At 48.3% G+C, this 21,909-nt stretch overlaps 2 protein-coding genes across 5 annotated transcripts in view; one reads left to right on the forward strand and one right to left on the reverse strand.

Annotated features, from left to right (window-relative positions):
• Positions 1–144: 144 nt before the first annotated feature.
• NAIF1 (nuclear apoptosis inducing factor 1) lies at positions 145–6,219 on the reverse strand. Of its 4 annotated transcripts, XR_006195989.1 has the most exons (4): positions 5,958–6,219; positions 5,702–5,822; positions 2,319–4,019; positions 145–2,235 (listed from the first exon to the last, which is right to left on the reverse strand). XR_006195989.1 is itself a non-coding variant. In XM_042913513.1 (2 exons), exons 1-2 carry the CDS (start codon positions 6,210–6,212, stop codon positions 3,547–3,549), a joined length of 984 nt encoding a protein of 327 aa, XP_042769447.1. In that variant the 5' UTR covers positions 6,213–6,219; the 3' UTR covers positions 145–3,546. The 4 variants fall into 4 exon arrangements, 1 of the variants encoding a protein (XP_042769447.1); XR_006195988.1 differs by having other exon boundaries at positions 3,318–4,019; positions 5,702–6,219; XR_006195987.1 differs by having other exon boundaries at positions 5,702–6,219.
• A 1,097-nt stretch (positions 6,220–7,316) lies between these two features.
• Positions 7,317–21,909, forward strand: part of SLC25A25 (solute carrier family 25 member 25) — a 34,069-nt gene continuing 19,476 nt past the window's right edge. The window contains exon 1 of the mRNA XM_042912470.1: positions 7,317–7,668. Within this exon, the coding sequence (XP_042768404.1) occupies positions 7,414–7,668 (255 nt within the window). The 5' untranslated portion in view covers positions 7,317–7,413. The remainder of the gene's footprint in view (positions 7,669–21,909) is intronic.

Here is a 21,909-nt window from a genome sequence, read left to right on the forward strand (position 1 = left end):
GGGGCACCTGGTGGCTCAGTCGGTTAAGTGTCCAACTCTTGATTTCAGTTCAGGTCATGATCTCACGGTGCTGACAGCGGGGAGCCTGCTTGGGATTCTGTGTCCCCCTCTCTCTCTGCCCTTCCCCCGCTTATGCTAGCTCTCTCAAAAATAAGTAAATAAAGAAATAAACTTAAAAATTTCAACAGAAAATAAATAGTAGCCATTTCCATTGAATAACACCGCATAATAGCCCCAGCACGTGAGGACTGTAATTCATCATCCCCGCTTTAGAACTGAGAAAACTGAGGTCCGGCAAAGTTAAGAGACACAGTGAGTAAATAGTGGAACCCAGCTCAAGCCCAAACCTGCCTGAGCCCAGGGGCTTTTTTCTGGCCCCTTGGTCCTGCTGGGCAAACTAAGGTTCACAAAGGACACCTTTCTGAAAGATTGCCATCAAAATGGTTTAAAACGTAAAAGGTCTCCACTCCTTGAACCAGTAAGTTTCAGTGGGTTGGATGATCTCCCACATTTCAGGAAGGACTCCAAAACCGTCACCCCCAATGTAAGTGACAGTTCTCCAGTAGCAGCATCAAGGTGAGGTGGGTTTAATTCTGTTAAACCACCCCTTGCCCTCTTAATATGAGCGTCCAAAGCCTGCAGAGAATAAGAGAGGTCACTGTGTTTCTCTTTCAAGTGCCAAGAACAATTTAGCACATCGTGCCTCCTAGGCCTCCTCATTTGACCTAGAGACTTCTCAAGGTTAGGCTCAAATGGTCTCTAGGTGATTTCACATCTGACTGGCAGCAAGATTAGCATGGTCAAGAACAAGAGTTAAGAGCATAGGCCACCCCAGAGAATCAGGTAGCTGTGTGATTTTAAGCAAATGGCTTAACCTCTCTGATCCTCAGTGTCCTCATCTGCAAACTGAGAAGAGTATTATTACCTAATTCGTGGGGCTATTGCAAGGAGCCAATGAGGTAATGCCTAGACAGAGCAGGGGCTTGGTTAATTCTGTTTTTATTATTACTAACTACGGGAGAGAGTGGTAACTATATCCAAGAAGGCTGGGCTCCCTCCAGAATTAAGGCCACTCTTAAGTGAGACTATGTGCTAGGCAGGACTTCTCAACTGTCAGCAGCAACTCCTGAGAACCACCCTCACTGAAGCGTGCTCCATGATTCCATGATCTGTGATTACAGCTCAGATTAAGTCTTCTGGCAAAGTTCATCTGTAACCTTCAGGAAATACCAGAATCACCCAGAGAGCTTGTTTACAAAGCAGATTCTTAGAGCTCTCCTTCCAGGAGTCTCTTTTAGGTTTTACGTGGGGTCAGGCTTGGGATATGTTTACCCAAGTAATTCTCATCCAGAGTCTGAAACATTGCCCTAAACCAAGGATAGGCAGACTTTTCCATAACGGAGAGTAAATACTTTTGGCTTTGTGGGCCAGATGTCTCTGTCACAACTGCTCAGTTCTGCTATTGTAGGACAAAACCTGCCACAGACATTAAGTAAATGAAGAGTTGTGGCTGTGTCCAATAAAACTTTATTTACAAAGACAGGTGGTGGGCCAGATATGACCTCTGGGCCATACTGTGCCAGCCCCTGCTCTCTGCCAGCCCATATCTCTTCCACCTATAACCAATAAAGACACGGCTATGTGTAAAAAAAAAAAAAAAGTGATACATGTTTTTAATGTAAAATTATGACCTGGAAAGAAGCAGTCAGTTTAAGTGATCCAGGATTCCTCCTTATACCCAATTGGAACAGATCCAATACTGGCTCAGGTTGCCAACCCCAGAGAAAAACCAAACCAAGTGGCAAGTCCTCAGGAAGTCTCCACAGCTTCCCGGCCAGGGCTGTCGGGCTCCATGGAGGGAACGTGCCCGGGCTGCCAGGGGCTGCTGCTTTCCAGCCCGCGGAGCTTTCTTTCCGCCATTCACCCCCTCACCAGCCTGATTCCTCTCCACTGCTCTGTAGCTGACGCTGCACCCGTGCTCCACAGGGGGGGCGGACCGTACTGTACCGCGGTCACCTCCCGACCATCTCTGGGCGCATCTTCCGGTGATTGCAACCGCAGAGCAAGCAATTCCAAACGTACGTGCCCAGAAGCGCAGCACCTCCATGGTTTAGCTGAGATCCGGAGCCTCGAGTTGCAACCGTTGGCCACGCGTGGCCAAGGCACCGGCAGCAAAATGGCAATCCCGGGGAATGATCTGGGGAGATGCGAGCGTCTCGGTGATCGATGGCGATTCTGAAAATGAAACAGACAAATGCCATCTGGGTAAACTCCCTACAGAAGGTGACAGAGGGTCAAGACGGAACAGGGAACACTACCTCCTTCCACACTCCGAGGTCGATCTGCTCTTCCCCGAGCACAGAAGTCAAAGGTCCCGCGTCTTAGGTCAGCTCTGGCTCTCCCACCTCAGACACTCGGGGCCAATCAGGCCTTCAGATTCGCCCAGCCAGGCAGCGGGAGTCCCGCAGGAACACGAGGCGCTGAATAATGGGACAGGGAGTCCGGGGCGTGATACTGAGGAGGCTTTTTCCCACAATGAGTTTCGGAATGGTGGAGTCAGTAGAGAGGAAAGGAGGAAGGGTGTGGCCAGAGCTGCCCCCTGCCCTTTCCCAGAAGGGGTCCGTGGTACAGAATAAAGACAAGTGGCTTGAAGCAAGCCTTCTGGAAGAAGCCAACCGGTCACCTCAGATTCACTGCAGGGGCGGGTGGGGGGAGGGGGGGAACAACACGTTTCCACGCGAGTCTGTTTTCTCTCGAATTTACAGCACCTAAAGCCTGATGCCCGACCTGAGTCAAGAGCTGTCAGGACAAACCACTAAAGGGCTGCCCAGGGATGCAGTGGAAGACAAGACGGTGGCCAAGCTGTCCCCACCGCACCCAGCATCCCTGAGCCCAGCGGGCCCCATCCTGGGTGTAATGCAGAGGCAGCTCAGGGTATATACCAAGGGGGCCCCTGTCAGGCCGGGGCTGGGGTGGGGGGTAGGGAGAGCACAGATTGACTAGAATCCCCTGAGAACTGAGGCACGGTGCAAAGGAGAAAAGGGTGGGGTTTCCTCTTCAGGCCTAGTCACTCTGCCTCCCTAGGGAGGAAGAAGGTATTGTGTCACTGCCAGCACCACCGACATCTTATTCGAAACGATGACACTGGGTTGGGTTGGGGGGGGTGGGGGGAGGGGGGAGAATTTCAGCACAGACCCCGGCTGGGAGACGGCCCCCAGGGAGAACCTCCCTTACAGTTGTCCTAGACAGGGTCTGGGTCGTGTCCCAAGCCCTGGCTCATGACAAGGTGTGGAGCCTCACCAGCGCCCACCGCCCACCTAACTAATCTTCAGGCTGTCAGCCAGGCAGCTCGAGTGGTGAGGGTAAGAGAATGCGGGTCCCAGGAGCCCAACAAGTTCTTCTCGGTCTCCCTCACTCCTCCGAAACCGCGGACCCCTAACAGTCTATCAAAGAGAGAGCTGTCCACGTGGCCCAGTCACAGAACCCACGTACAAGACCACAGTGACGTCATCCGAACAGAGCAGAAGGCTGGCGCCGCCCCCGGCCTCATTGGATGATGCTGTCGGGCTGCCCGTTCTGGGCCACCTGTCCAGGGTCAGAGGCGGGAGTGGGGTTGGGCGTGTTGCTCTGCAGGTAGCGGCGGAAATCTTTGATCATGGGCCGGAGGACCTGGATGAGGACACTCAGCGCTGCCTGGGTGCCCTCCATGGCCTGGGCCTGGCGCTCCTGGGCGCAGGCCTGGACCTCCTGGGAGCGGCGGATCATCTGCAGTAGGTCGTTCTGCTGCTCCAGGTGCTGGGCGATCTCCTTCACGTGCAGATTGGTAACTCGCTGCTCCTGGATCAGCTTGGCGGAGTTGAGGGCGATGCGGCTCTTGAGCGCCTGGGGTTTGACCGAGGTATCAGCGTGCTGAGCCATCATCTCCACGGGGGCCTCGGCGGGCAGGGGTGGGGGAGCCTCAGCGGTACAGTACTCCACCACTCCCTCCTCCAGTGTGTGATAGGTGGTCTCCGTGGGGACTGTGGGGGAAGAAAGAGCAAAGGCAGTGGCAGGTCACCTGCTGGAAAGAATGAAGCTGGCCACACAGGGCGGGGAGGAGGCCGTTAAGCCCTATTCTGGGGGAATTCAGGTCCTTTGGCTTTAGAGCTCTTCTTGCATAAATCTAGAATCTAAAGCGTTTAGAATCTACTTGGTAACCACAGGACCAGTCCCAGATCAGGCAAAAGCAAAGACGCTGATAACAATGCTGGTGCGCAGAGCGCCTACTATGTGCCAGGCACCGTGCTAAGCCCTTTGCACGCGTTAGCTCGACGAATCCTCAGAATGGCACAGAGAGGCAGGCACTGTCGTGTTCCATTTTGGAGATGGGGAAAGAGGCTCAAAAACGTGGAGTACTCGCCCAAGGTTACGCAGTTTATTCAACAGGCCCAGGAAGCAAGCCCAGGTCTCCCTAACACCGGAGTCCAACTTGCTCAGAACCACCGCACTGGGATGCTTCCAGCCGATAAAGGCAGGGCCACATGCTCTCCAGTGCCAGCACTCAGCAGCCATCTTGGGTGGGACTCTGCTTGAAGCGTTTGCAGCCACGCTCGCCTTATCTCCCTCCTTCTTTTATGGCCAAGCAGTTGCTGAAGTGCCCAATAAATGCCTCCTGTCTCCTTGGCCAAAGGAATACCTAGAGGTCCTTGCTGTTCTAGAGCAGCAACTGCTTTAGACTAGTGTTCGATCCTCTTTCCCACCTTGCTATCCTTAGAAAATATGGCTGCAGGGGGGATGGCACTCACACATACACCCAATTCCCCAGAGCCCCACTGAGAATCACTGACCGATACAGGCCAATAGCCCAGCAAAAACAAGCAGTTCACGGTCACTGGTACAAACCCTTATCTGAACTGAAAAATCCAACCAAACCATCGTCATTCATAGCTGAGAACCTTTGAAGGAATTCTGGGTGGGCTGTTTGGGCCTCCACGCCTGTGGGAAAGGTCAATTTTCTCTATCCTTCAGTGCCAACATCAGCTCTGGGTCCCCACCCCGATCAGGAAGCCCCTTCCTTCTGAGTCCTTAGGTTCTCTTGACTGACACTACGATTATTCATGTGTGTCTTATCTGTCCTACTAGAATATAGCTGGCCTATATTTTAAACACCTTGGGAATCCAAATCCCGGTGCCAAGCACGATGTTTGACATGGAGTAAGTGCTGGTGTTTGAGGAGTGAACGAACAGATTAACGCTAGGAACCATGAGGTTTCTGAGCAATGCCTGATGAACGTTTGCCACACTGAAAACCCAGAACGTCTTTGTCCAGAATCGATGCCTGACTTGGGTATTATTATTCCCATCTATCCATTCGACAAATATGTCCTGACTGCCTACTATGTGCCAGGCCCTGTGACAAGTCCCGTGGGGATACAGACATGGTCTCTGTCTTCAAGGACCACAGAGTTCAGTCAGTCATGGACACGAATGATGGCAAAACAGTTGAGAGCAATCCAGCCCATCAGAAGTCCAGACTGTGTGCTGAGGAAGTCCCAAAGAGAGTAAGATCACTTCTGTCTGCGGAGCTCTTGGAAGGCCGGGTGGTCTTCCAAGACTCCCATCTGACCTTTGACCCTTGGCAGCCAACCTTCCCCGGGCTGCCCCAGCTCTGGCTGGCCCTTCCCATTTATGCACGACGGACTGGGCGGGAGAGGTCACTCACTCTGTGTCAGGGTGACCGTGGCTGCGGCTGCAGTGGCTGTGGGTCCAAGGGCCACGGGGTGGATCTCTGTGGTACTGGGCAAGCTGATGATGGTAGCCTCGCCCAGCAGGTTGCAGATGCGCTGTTGCATGGGGGTGAGCAGGACGGGGGCTACAGCTGGGCCACCGCCGCCACTGCCACCACCCGTCCCAGGCCCACCGGCTCCATCCTCCTCAGTGGGCCCTGGGGCCTCGCCACCCTCCACCGCTGCCCGGACCTGGGCAACCTTGCGACGGACCTCGGTCTTGAGGTCGGACCACTTCTTCTTGACCTCAGGCAGCTCCCTGCGGCAGGTGGCCACCGCGTTGACCCTTCTTAAGATGCCGTGCCAGGCCGCACTCTTGGCAGCCAGAGGGACCCCGGCGTTGAAGTGGTTCACCAGCAGGTGCTTCTTCAGTTCCAGCTCCTCTACGATGATTTCCACCTCTCGCTCAGAGAAGTTCATCTTCCTCTTCTTGGCTGGGACGGCCATGGCCTCTCCCCACCCTCCCTTTTTAAAGAAATTATAATCCCCCCAGCCGCCCCAATTCCCCTTCTCTTCTTCCTCAGCCTCGCCTCTCACCCACCCCCCTACAGGGGATAGGCCGGGCTTGCCCAAGGCCAAGCACCAGGCCTTTGGTAACCCCCCTCGCTACGCAAAGTGCGTAGGGCCCAGCCCCGACCGGCCCGGCCGCTGCCAGCCAGCTGCGTAATGGCTTCCTGAATCTGCCTCTTCCGCCGGGGCGTGCGGAGATCCGCCCACTTCCCCTTTTCCCGCCTCCCAGACCTTCTCCCGGGGAACGTGCCCTCCTGGTTGGCCGCGGCTCAGGCATCACGTCGATCACTGGTTCTTGTGATCTGTCGCTCAGCTAAAGGACACGCCTATTTGCTGGAATTGGCCTGATCATTGGTCTGTCGCTACAGAGCGCTCCGCCCACCTGCCTTTATTCACTTCCATTGGAAAATCGTTCTGTCCTTCAATCGTCAGCATTACGACTATTAAACGCCGTTAAATTCAGCTATTTTATTGGTGGTTTAGGGAGTTCGATTACCAAAACCCGGCCTCCTGAGGATACCTAGTGCTTTTGGCCTTGAGCCACTGGCCAATTAATTTTTAATTCTACTCACGGGGGCCAACTCTGCCTTGCAGCCTCAGCTCACAAGTGCTCTTCACACAAATCCTACTTCCCACCCGAGACTACGATATCTCCGTACATGACCGCTCCTCCCAGCCTTACGATTCCTCAGCCTAAACAGCGTTTCTCAATGGAAATTGGACACGGGGCCTTCCGCCTGCTAGTCACATAACTTCTGCCTGTCACGGCGTGATTTCCTCTCTCTGGCCCAGCTCAGCCAATCCCCACCTCTTTCAATTTGAATCGGCCGCAGGCTGAGCAGGGATCGCTCCGCCTTCTCCATTGATCCGCGCAGTGCCCGCGGCGTGCGCGGTCCTCGGGGAGGCTCCGCCCCGCCCAGGTGGCCGTCGGGGCCTGTGACTGGCCCACGGCGCGCCTGGGGGCGTGGCCAACAAGGCGGCGCGCGGCGGGGCGGGGCTCCCGGAAGCGGCCCCTCCCGCCCTCTTGCCGGCTTCTTCCATCCCGCGCTCGCGGTCTGGGGACTCCAGCGTGTCTTCCGCGTTCTCCCCGCCGGCCAGCCGCCCCCGCCTCGCGCCCGGCGCCCCCGTCTCGCGCCCGATGGTGAGCAGTGTGTTGTGCCGCTGCGTGGCTTCCCCGCCGCCGGACGCCGCCACCGCCGCCTCGTCGTCCGCCTCGTCGCCGGCGTCCGTGGACCCGTGCGGCGGCGCCGTCTGCGGGGGCCCGGACCACCGGCTGCGCCTGTGGAGCCTCTTCCAGACCCTCGACGTCAACCGTGACGGCGGCCTGTGTGTCAACGACTTGGCCGTGGGACTGCGGCGCCTGGGACTGCACCGCACCGAGGGCGAGCTTCGGGTAGGCGGCGCGCACAGTCCGCGCGGTCTGGGAGGGGGCTTCTTCGCGCCGCAGCTCCGGGGGCTCGGGGTGACAGGTCTGGGCTGCTTGGTGACAGGTCTGAACAGCCCGGCTTCTTGAACAGCCCCTGGGAGCGTGGCAGGTCTGGTGGACCGCCTGTTGGGCTGGGTAGAACACCCAATTTGTGCCTTGGTGGGAGTGGAGCTGCTTCTTGACCTCTGTGGGTGCTAGGGCCAGGGGGAAAGGCTCTCCGTGGGCACAGGTGGGCACCGTCTGGGGCTGTCTGGTGGGCAATAGCCCTTTTTACTTAGGCTTTCCCCAGAGTAGAAGGCCAGGTCTCGGGAGTCGCCTTTTGTCACCCACTGACCTTCCAAGCTAAGCTTGATGCTCTCCCCTACCCCCCATGGACTATTTCATCCATCCTCCAGCGGCACCCCTCCCTTCCCTTCTCGTTTCCATGCCAGCCGTGGGCCCTGATCTGGTTCCTCTCAGAAGCATGTGGGAGTTAGAAAAAATGGGAACTGGGGTTTGAGGCAGCTCTGTGAGGATGTGGGTGAAGACTGACAGTTCTCATTGTTTAGGCTCATCCCCATTGACGTGCTTATCCAGAAGATGGGATAGTGATCTAGAGTGAAAGAATCTGGGGGGAAAGTCTTCCTAAAAGTGAAAGTGTTGCAAACCTAGGATGTTGTTATTCCTGTTCTGGAGTGGGCTTTGGCCAAGGAGGATGGGGGGACAGAAGATGGACGGGGGGCCATAAAGAAAAGTGCTGTCCTTTCTTTATAAGAACCTCAAGCAGAGGCTGTCCCTTCCCCTTCTGTCTCTCATGGTGTTTTCCCAGCCCGGCCTGACTTGGTAGTCTCAGGCACTCTTCCCAAGTGTTTGATTCAGTGTGGCTTAAGGTGATTTCCAGCCTGGACTAGAACTTCCCGAGTGCTTTACCTAGTAACCTGTTTCTCTTCTGAGTTTAGTTTGTTTGGACCATGTGTACGTAAAACAATTGGAGAATCTCTCATAGCCAAGTATGAAAAAAAAGTCTGAGAATACACCAGTGAATTAAATCCATTTGTCGGTTGGGTGGGTATCTGTAAGGTGTTTTTAACTCCTGCCCACAGCATATTGGATCAACATCTAAGGTGTTTAATCCACTTAGGATCAGCCTAGGAAGACCAAAAGTAACACTGTGCCAGATAGAATCTTTGGGTAAGTCCAAGAGGCTTAGAGACCAGTTTAAGTTTTTTTTCTTCTTCTGAGTTTTACACAAAATGGCATTGTGAGCTAGATATTTTCCCATACATATCTGATGAATAAGTCACTTGGAAAGACAGGATGGCTAAACTCAGAGGGTCTGGGCTCAGTGAAGTGTGAGCCTATGTGAACCTTTCTGCTTTCGTGGACCTGCCCACCTGACATATGTTGCCAGGCACGTCGAGGGCATCTGGCTGCAGGAGTTACTCAATATTTTTATGCCATGCTTTGTGCCACAACTGTAATTCATGATACATCTGATATTGATGCTCATCTTTTTTTTTTTTTTTTGGTAGTAAATTTGTAAGGGCATATAAGGAGAAAGTGACCATGTTTCTTTCAGGTGTTAAAAGAAAACTTTTTCAATTAACCAAAGGGAGCTTTGCCCCTTGGGGTCACACTGGCTCTAAAGTCTTGGACTCTGACTTATCTCAGTTCTGTGATATGAAACAATTCCTTATTACTCTTTTGGTGTGTAGATTTAGTGTGAACTCTATTTCTACACCTCTTTCAGCTTGAGACACACAGAATGAACCAATTTACATCCAAGTTACCACTTACATCCAAGAGCCACTTACATCCAAGTTAATCCTGTGGCAAATGGTTGAAGTATTAGAGAACCTCCTTTTTTTGTAAATAAGTGGGCCACAGGAAGACATACTCCCTCGTGAACCCCCCCCATACCACTTCCTGTCGAAATTCTATCATTATTAGCTACATACAGAAAAAGCGGTGTTGCAGTTTTGCAGAGCTAGCAAAACCAAAAGAATTTGGGGGCCCTTCTGTCCGAAACGGGGCATTGGAAAACACCATATCAAATTTTGGTAGCTTCTTCACGTGACCCAGAGGGCCAGTCTGAGATGCAAGGGTTTGTGCAGGAATCCACCGTGAGTGCTTATCAGTGGGTGGTGGTGAACCCAGGCCATGTGACTACACAAAGCCTCTTGCTGGCTTACAACAGGTCAAGCCAAGTTTTCTTTAGACACGAACCAGCCGTTTTTTGGCACCTGCCTTTATTTCAGAAGAAATTGGGACAGCTGAGGGAAAATAACTTAAAATGGAAGTGGGCAGAGAAACCCATGGCAGCCAGCCAGGGAAATCTTCTTTGTAAAGGGCATGTGAGCCAGAAGCCCGTCCTAGGACAAAAGAGGGGCAGGGCTTGTTAAAGAAAGAAAAGGGATGACGACACCAGTAGTGACTTTGGGAGATGAGGCTTCAGCTGGAGCTAATTATAGATTGCCTATTTCGGCAGTTGCACGTGACCAAACACCATCTTTTTTTTAAAACAAATTTGAAACCTCGGTTAGAGCTCAGGCAGCCAATTAGAGAACGCAAACGGGGTGACATGGAAACAGTTGTCCCTTCCGCTGAGGCTTGTGGGCCCTCTTAAGGGACTGGTGTTTCATGCAGGTGAGGATTCCAGAAGGCCTGTTGAGTCTGCTCACTCAAAAGACTGGCATATGCGCCATGGAGTTTGAGCCCCACAATGACGTGGTGAAGGAAGCAAGACCGTGTTTTCACCCCATTTTACAGAGCAAGGAACAGAGGTCCGAAAAGACCATTTGGCCACTGAGGAATTACGCCAGAGAAGCAACTGGAACTGTCTTCTGATTCCTGCTCCACTCCTCTCTAACTCTACCAGTTTCCGAGGGACACACAGAGAGTTCCGTCCCGGGCCCACAACAGATGAGGAGAGATCCATTTAGAACCACATCTGTTATTCCCCAAATAGATTTCAAGATTATCCAGAGATTATCCTATCCAAAACTGAGAATCCACCCTGCCCTAATTCTCCCCCTGACCTGAGCGGCGTATAGTGAGGCAATATCTGTTGACTTGAAATCATTGAATAGAAGATTACCAATGTCAAGTTGGTGTTGCTTAATCCCAGAAGGTACTGTTGCACTCTATACCTTTTACTTTATTCTCTTTCAAAGGTTTTATTTTTAAGTAATCTCTACACACAATGTGGGGCTTGAATTTATAGCCCTGAGTTCAAGAGTCACACGCTCTTCTCACTGAGCCAGCCAGTCGCCCCGAACTCTATACCTTTTAAATGTTTGGCCTTTTGTGAGGAAGGTATTTACCTAGATGGCCAGTCTTAGGTGAGATCATCTGCAGAAGAAAGAGCCTTATCATAGAAAGGGGATGGACAACATTTAATATAATATAATATAATATAATATAATATAATATAATATAATATAATGTAATATGATATAATGGCCCATTAGAAAAAGAAAAATGCTATTTGCAGATTGGATTGAATTCGTATATTAAACTGATTGTGTTTTATTGTTGCAAAATTGGTTCCTGGCTTGCAGTAATTATCAAGTCAACTAGAAGGTTGTTTTGTTTTTTTTTTAATTCATTACCATTTGGAAAGGTGGAATGAGGTACCCCGATCCTAAGACCAAATGATAAAACAGGAATATACCAGAGTGGGCCTCATCTGCATCTGCAGCTGGATTCCTTTGATGTTCAAAGAGTCATTAATTGTTGGAGCCTCACAGAAACCACAGGGGACTGAGAGAAACAATAACTTTGCTGGTATTCATTTGCAGTCCTGCTGAGGACAGCCTCAAGGTGAATCTGGTGAACACAACTCTACTTATCCATTTGGACTAGTCTCATTAACCTAAATCTGGGCAGACTTTTCATTTTTAACCATTTCTTCTTATACTAATGTGAATTTGGCAGAATCAAAGAATTTAGTCTTGGGAGGGTCACTGGCCATCAGAGGCCAGCCTCCCCACCTAGTGTGGGGAGCTTTCCTCCTATGGCATCCTTCATAGACGGCCGTCCAGCTCATTCCATTGTGGACCTCGTGGGGGTCATTGTGAGTTCTTTCTTATGTCAGACAGTCTGCTTGCATCTGAAAATGCTACCCGTTTGCCCCAAGTGATCCAAGGACTCTGTAGGTATCTGAAAACAGCTGTCTTATCTTTCTATAATTTCTGCTGCTGCTAAAGGCAGGTTTTATCATGCATTTCTTGATATGCTGTCTGTACCTTTCGGGGTCCCTCATCTGAGGCAGGATACCACGGGAGTACAGACTCCTCTCGGAAACATTGCACCAAGTCGAAGAAGCCAGTCACAGAGACCATGTATTATGTGATCCATTTATATGAAAGTCCAGAATAGGGAAAGCTATAAAGACAGAAAGTAGACTAGTGGTTGCCTAGGCCTGGGAGGGGAAGGGAACGGAGAGATAAGATGATAACTACAGGGCTTGGGGGCTCTTTTGGAGGTGAGAAAACGTTCTACAGTTGACCATGGTGATGGTTGCACCTATCTGTGAATACACTAAAAACCACTGAATTGTATAAATGGGTGATTTGTATGGTGTGCAGATTTTATCTCAATAAAACTGTTTTCAAAAACTCAGTACAGGGGCGCCTGGCTGGCTCAGTTGGAAGAGCATGAAACTCTTGATCTTGGGGTTGGGAGTTCAAGCCCCACGTGGGGTGTAGAGATGAGTTACATAAATAAATAAACTTAAAAACAACAACAACAAAAAGCCCAGCACAGGATTTGTGGTACAAAACCTGGGTGCAAAACGTGTTTCTGCTGCCTGCTAGCCGTGTGACCTTGAACACATCCCTCAACCTCTCCGCGCCTCAGTTTCCGTATCAGACACATGGCGGTATGAATACCTATTTCCTAAGGTTGTTGTGCGATTGAATTAGATAAAGTATATAAAGAGCCTAGCAGAGTGTCTGATACCTAGGTGTTCAACACAAAGTAACTTTCTCGTCCACTGAGTCTTTGAAAATAAGATGCCCAGCCTTGGTTGTAGTCATCTACAGTGTCTCCCAGATTGCCTAGGTGAAGAGCGGAACAGAAGGAAAGAGAATGTCTGGGGACATCGGTAATTAAGGTTGTATAGCACCCAGGTCTCCTTCCTCTCAGCTGAGAGGGCCTTCTGTTTTCGAGAAGGAATGTGGGTTGCTGGGCCCGGCAGACTTGAGGAAGATGGAAACAAAGAAACCCTGCTGGCAGGAAATCTCTTAAGAAGTTACTGAAATGGGAGACTCACTCTACACCTAAGGAAGTCTTTTTAGCCCACATGTTCCCCTGGATGACACTGGGCCCTTATGGGCTCTCACAAGCCTTTTGCCCGCCTCGTGAGCCATGGATGGCCTTCTCTGACGTCTGAAGTTCGCTGTGAAGTTGTGAAAATGGCAGCTCAAGTGGAGCTGACTTCAAACCTTTGGAGATAAGCTCGCCAACCTCGTTATTTTGCAAAAGCGGGACTGAGACTCAGAGGTCAGGCTGGCTTAAGGCAAAGGCAGTAGCAGAGTGCAGGATTTTGACTGCGCCTAATTTAGCTTAGCATGCGCTGCCTCCTTGCTTCCGTGGCTGTGGATACTTCACTAGACCTCAAGGCTTTGCAACTTTTATTTTCCCAGTTCATGACATTGACGCATCTGCCTATAACACCCGCTCAGCATTTTAGGACCCCTGATGGTGCCCAGGAAGGAGTGACTAAAATGATAGGTACACTCTTCCTAAGTATGAGATATAAAAGACTCAACACAATACCTTAAGGAAAAAAAAAAAAAAAAGAAGGAGAAATTTTTGTCTTAAAGGTGTACCTTCCAAGTTGGGGTGCCTGGATGGCTCAGTCGGGTAAGTGTCTAACTTCGGCTCAGGTCATGATCTCGCAGTCTATGGGTTCAAGCCCCAGGTCGGGCTCTGTGCTGACAGCTCAGAGCCTGGAGCCTGCTTTGAATTCTGTGTCTCCCTCTCTCTCTCTGCCCCTCCCCTGCTCCCGCTCTGTCTCCCTCTCTCAGGACTGAATAACTTTAAAAAAAAAGTTTCATAAAAAATAAAGTAAATAAATGAATACAAAGGTAGAGCTTAAGGAGATTCTTATCTGCTTTAAACTCTAGGCCAGGAAGCTTGAAAAGGAGGTGAGTCATGACTCATTTTCTAGGGCCAAAGGGGAAACTGGAGATGGTGGCTGTCCCTGTTCCTGCTGTTGCTTTGTGAAGCCTTCCACGTTGTTCCCAACAACCCCTGGCCTCATGCCTTCTTTCCTCCAGCCCTCCCTCCTCGGCTGGAGTCTGACGTGTGACTCTTCTTACCAAAACACAAAGAAAACCACCTATATTGTGTGTTGGAAAACTCTCAAAGGCCATTGAAATGCCAATGGTGAAAAGAGGCGGGCAGAGGATAGTTTAGAACGAGCACAAACTGTGAAATCTTGGCTGTGGGTGACAAAGTTGAATAGTGCTGTTGGTTAAAACCAGCCGGCTGCAGCCCCCGCCTTCATTAATCTGTTGGCCTTTCCCCCCCGTCCCGCGTGTGCAAAACCTGCTTCTCCTTTTGGTTAATGCCTTTAGGCTGAGTCTGAATCCATGCGATGTTGGAACTGGAAAGGTTTTCAAGGTTTGTCCAGTTCGGTCTCCCCTCTTGGCAGCCCAGAGAGTACAACTTGTCCAGGGTCAACAGATGCACTAGAGGGGGGAAGGTAAGGTCCCTGGAGCACCCCTTAGTGATAATGCATTTATGGATTATCCTTATTTCATTCATTCACACGGGAGATGCTATTACTTTTGCTAGAGTTTCTTTAGCCAATATAAGAGGTAGCATCTAATAAATCTATAGCTAAAATATGCCTTTTCTGAATTGTTTCTTAAGAACTGGTTTGGTATAAACCAGTTATGCTTACACAGAATTCCCAAGGCTGCCCTTCACACCTCAAGCAGTGTCTTTGCTGAAGTCAGCGGGTGGCTGGGTTTCACACCCCTGTCCGGGCTCTTCTCTGCAGTCCTCACTCGGTACAGAGCAAGCAGCTGGGGAGAGCTATTTTTGCACCGTTCATCCCATCTCAGTTTGAGTCTGTGAGCCTGAAATCAGTTTTAAGAAACTGAAAACATTTAATGTTGCTTTAATAATAAATCCGCTGGTCTGCCTTTTTGAGTGGGAGAAGAGAAGGTGTGGATGAAGATAAAGTGGGTGCAGAAATTTGACTCAGCATGTGCCCATGGGTTTGGCTCCCACTGATCAAGTTTGGATTGGTTGAGAAATTTCCGATCATTTTGGGTGATTGGGTTTTCACTGGCTGGCCTCAGTACCGCGTCCTGCCCCTCCCCCTTGACGCTTGCCGCAAGGAGAATCCTGCCCTTCTAAAAGCACACCCCAGGAATATTATGCCATGTTTCCACGTGATCTCTTGCTTCCATAGACCTTTAATTTACGTGTCACATCTCAAAATCCTATGCTTGAAAATCGGGTTAATCTTGTACGCCTCTAACTTTCTTTTAGAGAAGAGAAAAAGACATCTTCGTAGGCATTGACCTTGAACTTGGGGCCTCAGTGGGGACTGGCTGTTCACCAGGAGTAGACAGAAGCCCTCCCAGGAGTTTTCTCCAGAAGTGCACTTCGCTTTCCCACAGTCAAAGGAGTGTCCTTCGGGGACTTTTTTTTTTTTTTTTTTTTCCGCCAAAGCTAGAGTTTTTGGTTTTACTTCCTAAAATGGAAATAAACTGGGGGATTTCACCTTTGTCATCACTACAGAACTGTCATCTTCGACGCCTTGGTTTCACGGATGCCAGAGGAGGCAAGGGCCTGGCTCCGCCTCGTTGTCTCCATATAACCCACTTGGCCAAGCCAGTCCTCATTTTCAAGGCAAATCGGTCTGGCTTTCTGTCAAATAAAATCTGGCTTCATTTTTCAGTTAAAAAAAAGTGTTAATAGGCTTCCCTTTGACAACAGCTGTTCTGAATGGTAAATAATGCTAAGATAGGTAGTAGGTAGTTAAAACTGGTAGACACAGACGTGGAACGTGGCTCTGGAGCCAGTCGTGGGAAATCCCTCTCTGCCTTGTCACAAGACTCCTCAGGAATCTCTAGCTGTTCTTCTGTGCCCTGCTCTAGGGGCCTTTTGCACCCTGGGCAGTTCCTTAGGATAATTTGGAATGGGCTCCCACGGGGGCGTCGATTCCATTGGAATCCGTTTTCTTTGAAAAGTGTGGGAGATCCCGTTTTTATCCAGCAAAATTGGTTTTCTGGATTCTTGGAAGAGTGGGTAACTTCTGCTGGTGATTAGCCCCCATCTTCACTAGGTTCTGTTGATGTGTATAAGCAATAATTATGGGAGGGTTGTACTTGCTAGCCCGGTCTCTGGATATGGGTGAGCTCTCTTACCCAAGAAAGCGAAGTGTGGAAGAATTGTATTATAGGAATTGCACGTAACCCAAAAGAAACTACTGGTCCACCCGGTACCCCTGGTTTCGGTGATGATGTGTGATATAAGGAGAGCAATGTACCACATTAACCCACGAGGAAACCAAAGATACAAGAGAAAGTGCTTTAAAATAAAAATACTGGAAAAGTATGCAATTGAACAAACTTTCATTGATCTGTCTTAGGTGCAGATTTTAAGGTAAAGGAGGCATTGTCTCTCCCTTGCCTAGTTTGGTTTTTTGTTTTGTTTTGTTTTGTTTTGTTTTTTTGGTGGTGGTTATTGATTTTAGAGAGAGACAGGGTGCAAGCAGGGGAGGGGCAGAGAGAGAGGGAGACACAGAATTCGAAGCAGGCTCTAGGCTGAGCTGTCAGCACAGAGCGAAACACGGGGCTCGAACTCCCTGGATTGTGAGATCATGACCTGAGCTGAAGTCAGATGCCCAATCGACTGAGCCACCCAGGTGCCCCTCCCTTGCCTAGTTTTATTATTTCCTTCTGCTTAGTCTGGGTTTATTTTGTTCTTTTCTGCTTTCTTGAGAGGGAAGTTGACGTCACTGATTTGAGGCCTTTCTTTTCTAGTATGGGCTTTCCCATCTAAGTACTGCTTTGGCAACATCCTACAGATTTTTTTATGTGTTCTGCTTTCACACCATTTGAAATACTTTCTCATTTCTTTCTTTTTTTTTTTTTTTTTTTTAAGTTTTAAAAAATTTTTTGAGAGAGAGAATCCCAAGCAGGCTCTGCACTGTCAGCGCGGAGCCCAGCGCGGGGCTCAAATTCACCGACTGTGAGATCATGACCTGAATCAAAATCAAGAGTCAGACACCTAACCGACTGAGCCACCCAGGTGCCCCAATACTTTCTCATTTGTCTTTTGAGTTCTCCTTTGACGCATGGATTATTTAGCGTTGTGTTACGTTGTTTCCAAATATTTAGGTATTTGCCAGGTATCTTTCTGCCATTGATTTCTAATTTGATTCCACTATGGTCAAAAAGCATATTTGGTACAAGCTGAACCCTTTTAAATCTAGTGAGACTTGTTTTGTGAGCCAGAATCTGTTCTGTGGATACTTTGAAAGAATGTGTATTCCAGTCTCGATGGGTAGAGTATTTTATAAATGCCAGTTAGGTCAAGGTGGTTGATAATGTTGCCCAACCAAGCCTTCTGTGCCCTTGCTGATTTTCTGTCTACTTGTTCTGCCAGTTATTGAAAGAATGGTGTTAAGATCTCTGATTATGATGGTGCATTTGTCTCCTTTTCCTTACGCTTTTGTTGGTTTTGCTTCATGTATTTTGAGGCTCTATAATGGGATACAGAAACATTTAGGCTTCTTATGTCCTCTTGATGCATTGACCCTTTTGTTATTATGAAATGCCCACCATAACATCCTTTGCTCTGAAATCTACTTTGTCTAATGTAATATAGCCATTCCAGTTTTCTCTGGATTAATATGAACGTGGTACAGTATATCTTTATCCATTCTTTTATTTTTAACCTATTTTTATGTCTATATATATATTTTTATTTTTTTAACGTTTATTTATTTTTGAGAGAGAAAGAGAGACAGAGCACGAGTGGGGGAGAGGCAGAGAGAGAGGGAGACAGAATCTGAAGCAGGCTCCAGGTTCCGAGCTGTCAGCACAGAGCCTGATAACAGGGTTCGAACTCATGAACTGTGAGATCATGACCTGGACCAAAGTTGGACACTTAACTGACTGAGCCACCCAGGCGCCCCGTATCTCTGTATTTAAAAAATGTTTCTTGTAGGCAACATATAGCTAGATCTTGCTTTTTTAATCCCAACTGACCATCTCTACCTTTTAATTGGGATGTTTAAACCACTCGTATCTACTGTTGTTATTGATATGATTGGGTTTGAATCTACCACCTTTTTTTTTAAATTTTTTTTTTACATTTATTTATTTATTTATTTTTTTAACGTTTATTTATTTTTGAGACAGAGAGAGACAGAGCACGAACTGGGGAAGGGCAGAGAGAGAGGGAGACACAGAATTGGAAGCAGGCTCCAGGCTCTGAGCTGTCAGCACAGAGCCTGACGCGGGGCTCGAACCCACAAACTGAGAACATGATCTGAGCCAAAGTCGGACACTTAACTGACTGAGCCACCCAGGCACCCCTGAATCTACTACCTTTTTATTTGCTATTTGTTTTCTATGTGTGCCATCTACTCTTCTCTTTCTTTCTGCCTTCTTTTGGGTCAGTTGAGTATTATTTATGATTCCATTTGGTCTCTTTTGTTGCCTTACTAGCTGTAACTCTCTTTCTAATGGTAGCTTTAGGGATTATAATATACATACATTTTTAACCTACCACAGCCTAACTTAACTGATATTATATTAAATAGTTGAAGAGGGGCTCCTGGGTGGTTCAGTAGGTTAACCACCGGACTTCAGCTCAGGTCATGATCTCACGCTTTGTGGATTTGAGTCCCTCATTGGGCTCTGTGCTGACAGCTCGGGAGCCTGGAGCCTGCTTCCGATTCTGTGTCTCCCTCTCTCCCTGCCCCTCTGCCACTCCCATTCTGTCTGTCTCTCTCCCAGAAATAAATAAACGTGAAAAAAAATTCTTTAAATACTTTAAGAATCTTTGGGGCCTGGGTGGCTCTGTTGGTTAAGCATCTAGTTCTTGATTTCAGCTCAGATCATGATCTCACTGTCCATGAGATGGAGCCCCACACTGGGCTCAGCGCTGACAGCATGGAGCCTGCTTGGGATTCTCTCTCCCTCTCTCTCTGCCCCACCCCCACTTGTGCCCGTGCTTCCTCTCTTTCTCTCTCGAAATAAATAAATGAACTTAAAAGAGGTGGGGGGGAATCTTAGTATACAGCTGACCCTTGAACAACATGAATTTGAACTGCGGTGGTCTACTTCTACATGAATGTTTAAAAAATAAATACAGTACAGTACTGTAAATATATTTTCTCTTCCTTATGATTTTCTTAACACATTTGCTTTTTCTAGCTTTATTAACACTACAGTATATAATACATATACAAAATATGTGTTAATCAACTGTTGATGTTATCGGTAAGGCTTTTGGTCAACAGTAGACTTACTATGTTTTTAGGGAATCGAAAGTGGATTTTTGAAAAATTTATTGTACTTATTTTGAGACAGAGAGTACGGGAGGGGCAGAGAGAGAAGGGGAGGGAGAGAGAGAATCTCAAGCAGGCTCTCCGCACTGTCAGCACAGAGCCAGATGTGGGACTTGAACTCACAAACCATGAGATCAAGACCTGAGCCGAAATCAAGAGTCGGTTGCTTAACCGACTGAGCCACCCCGGTGCCCTAAAAGTGGATTTTTCTTTTAAGTTTATTTATTTATTTTGAGAGAGGGTGCGGAGGGTCAGAGAGAGAGAATCTTAAGCAGGCTCCACACTGCCAGCACAGAACCGGACCCCAGACTTGAGATCATGAACTGCGAGATCATGACCTGAGCCGAAGTCGAATGCTTAACCGACTGAGCCACCCAGGCACCCCAAAAGTGGATCTTTAACTGCTCAGGGTTGGAGCCCCAACCTTCTGCATTGTTCAAGGGCCAACCATACTTTTATTTCTATTCTCCTAGCTTTTGGGCTGTTGTTCTCATATATTTTTACTTCTACATACGTCATCAGCCCGCGATACATTGTTTTGTTTTTGCTTTAAACTTATCTTTTACAGAGATCTAAATAATAAGAACAAAGTCCTTTATATTTACCTATACAATTACTATTTTGGTCTTCTTCATTCCTTTGCGTAAATCTAGATCTTCCTTCTACCTAAAGGACTCCTTTAATATTTCTTGTAATGCAAATCTGCTGGTGAGAAAATCTTCCAGCTTTCATAAGTCTGAAAAGTTTTTATTTTGCCTTCCTTTCAGTAGGTGTTTTTTTGGGTTAACAGTTTCTGATGGGAAAGTCCCCAGATATTCTTATCTTTGTTCCTCTGTATGTATTGGGTCTTTTTTTCTGTATCTGCTTTTAAGATATTCCTCTTTATCACTGGTTTTCAGAAATTTAATTTGATGTGCCTGAATGTAGTTTGTTTGTTTGTTTGATATTTCTTATCCGTGGGGTTTGTTGAGTTTCTTCGATCTGTGGATTTGTAGTTTTCAATGAATTTGGGAAAAAATGTAGCCATTATTTCTTTAAATGTTTTTTCTGTCCCTGCCTTCGTGAACTCTGGTTCATATTAACCTGTTAGCGGTTGTCCCACAGCTTGCTGATGCTATGTTCATTTTTGGTTTTGCCTTTTTTCTCTCTTTCGTTTTGGAAAGTTTCGATTGCTGTGTCTTCAAGCTCATTTATTCTTTTATTTTGCATCGTCTAATCTGCTGCTAAAACCATCCAGTGTGTTTTTCTTTTTTCTTTTATTTTTCCTTTTTTTTAAATGTTTATTTAATTTTGAGAGAGAGACAGAGCGTGAGTAGGGGAGGGGCAGAGAGAGAGGGAGACACAGAATCTGAAGCAGGCTCCAGGCTCTGAGCTAGTAGCACAGAGCCTGACGCTGGCCTCGAACTCACGGACCACAAGATCATGACCCCAGACGAAGCTGGACACCCAACCAACTGAGCCACCCAGCCCCTATGAGTATTCTTGTGTACTGGTTCTATCATACATGTCATTTCTGACTCACTTTCAACTGATTGATTTCAGTCCTCCATATGGGTCATTTTTTCCTGTTTCTTTGCATTCCTGTTAATTTTTCATTGGATTTTATTTTACTAGGTGCTGGATAGTCTCATATTACTGTGAATATTTTTGAGCTTCATTCTGGGGCTCCCTTCCCAAACGTCCCTATATTGTGAGGTTTTCTATTCTGTCCTGTGGGAACAGCATGCCTTTGGATGGTTCTTTTCCCACCCTCAGGCAGTGTCCTCACCGGCAGGCTGCATGACGCTAGGAGGGCCCTCAGCAGCTCCCCAGAGCTCACTGTCTGTGCAGTTCCTTCCTCCCCGGTCCTTGGTCCTGCTGTAGCTGCCCTGACCTTCCTGGCCCCCCAGCTGCTTGCCTTCAGCATGGGGAGATTGCTGGGCTCTACCTGGGTGCCTTCTCCCTGCATCACAGCCTGGTAACTCCAGCCATGAAGCTGGGGCAGGTTGTAGGGCTTGCCTCATTTGTGTGGATCTCTCAGGAGTCACTGTCTCGTTGCCTGTTGGCAGAAAGATGAATCAGTCCCTGTTATTCCATCTGGGCTGCAAAGCCCTAGAGTTTTTGCTCAGTTCTGTGGGATGGAAGAGCCCATAAAATGAAACGCCAGTAATCTATTACATAAGCAATTTCTCTTGTGTTTGCACATGGGGGCCCAAAACACTGCTACGTCCAATTTGACAGACCCCTTGTGCCTAAAAACAAGATTCATCTTCATTAAAGGATTACTAATTTGTTGAGGGTTTGGGGCTCTGGACTGATTCTTCTTCAGTATTAAAACTATTAATTTCATGAACTCGCCATCACTTTCTGTCAATAAAATAGGTAGTGTGAGGGCGCCTGGCTGGCTTACGCAGTGGAGTGCACAACTCTTGATCTCGAGGTTGTGAGTTCGAGCCCCACAGTAGGTGTAGAGATTACTTAAAAATAATATCTTTTAAAAAATAAAATAGCATGTACTGTTTATACATGCTTTATAGGTACATTTTTTAAACGTTTATTTACTTGTTTTGACAGAGGGAGAGCACGTGAGCAGGGGAGGGGCAGAGAGAAAGGAAGAGAGAGAATCCCAAGCAGGATATGCACTCAGCACAGAGCTGGATGCAGGGCTCAATCTCACGAACCTTGAGATCATAGCCTGGGCTAAA

The sequence above is a fragment of the Panthera leo genome, chromosome D4 (genome assembly GCF_018350215.1).
Source record: "Panthera leo isolate Ple1 chromosome D4, P.leo_Ple1_pat1.1, whole genome shotgun sequence".
NCBI classification, from domain to species: Eukaryota; Metazoa; Chordata; class Mammalia; order Carnivora; family Felidae; genus Panthera; species Panthera leo.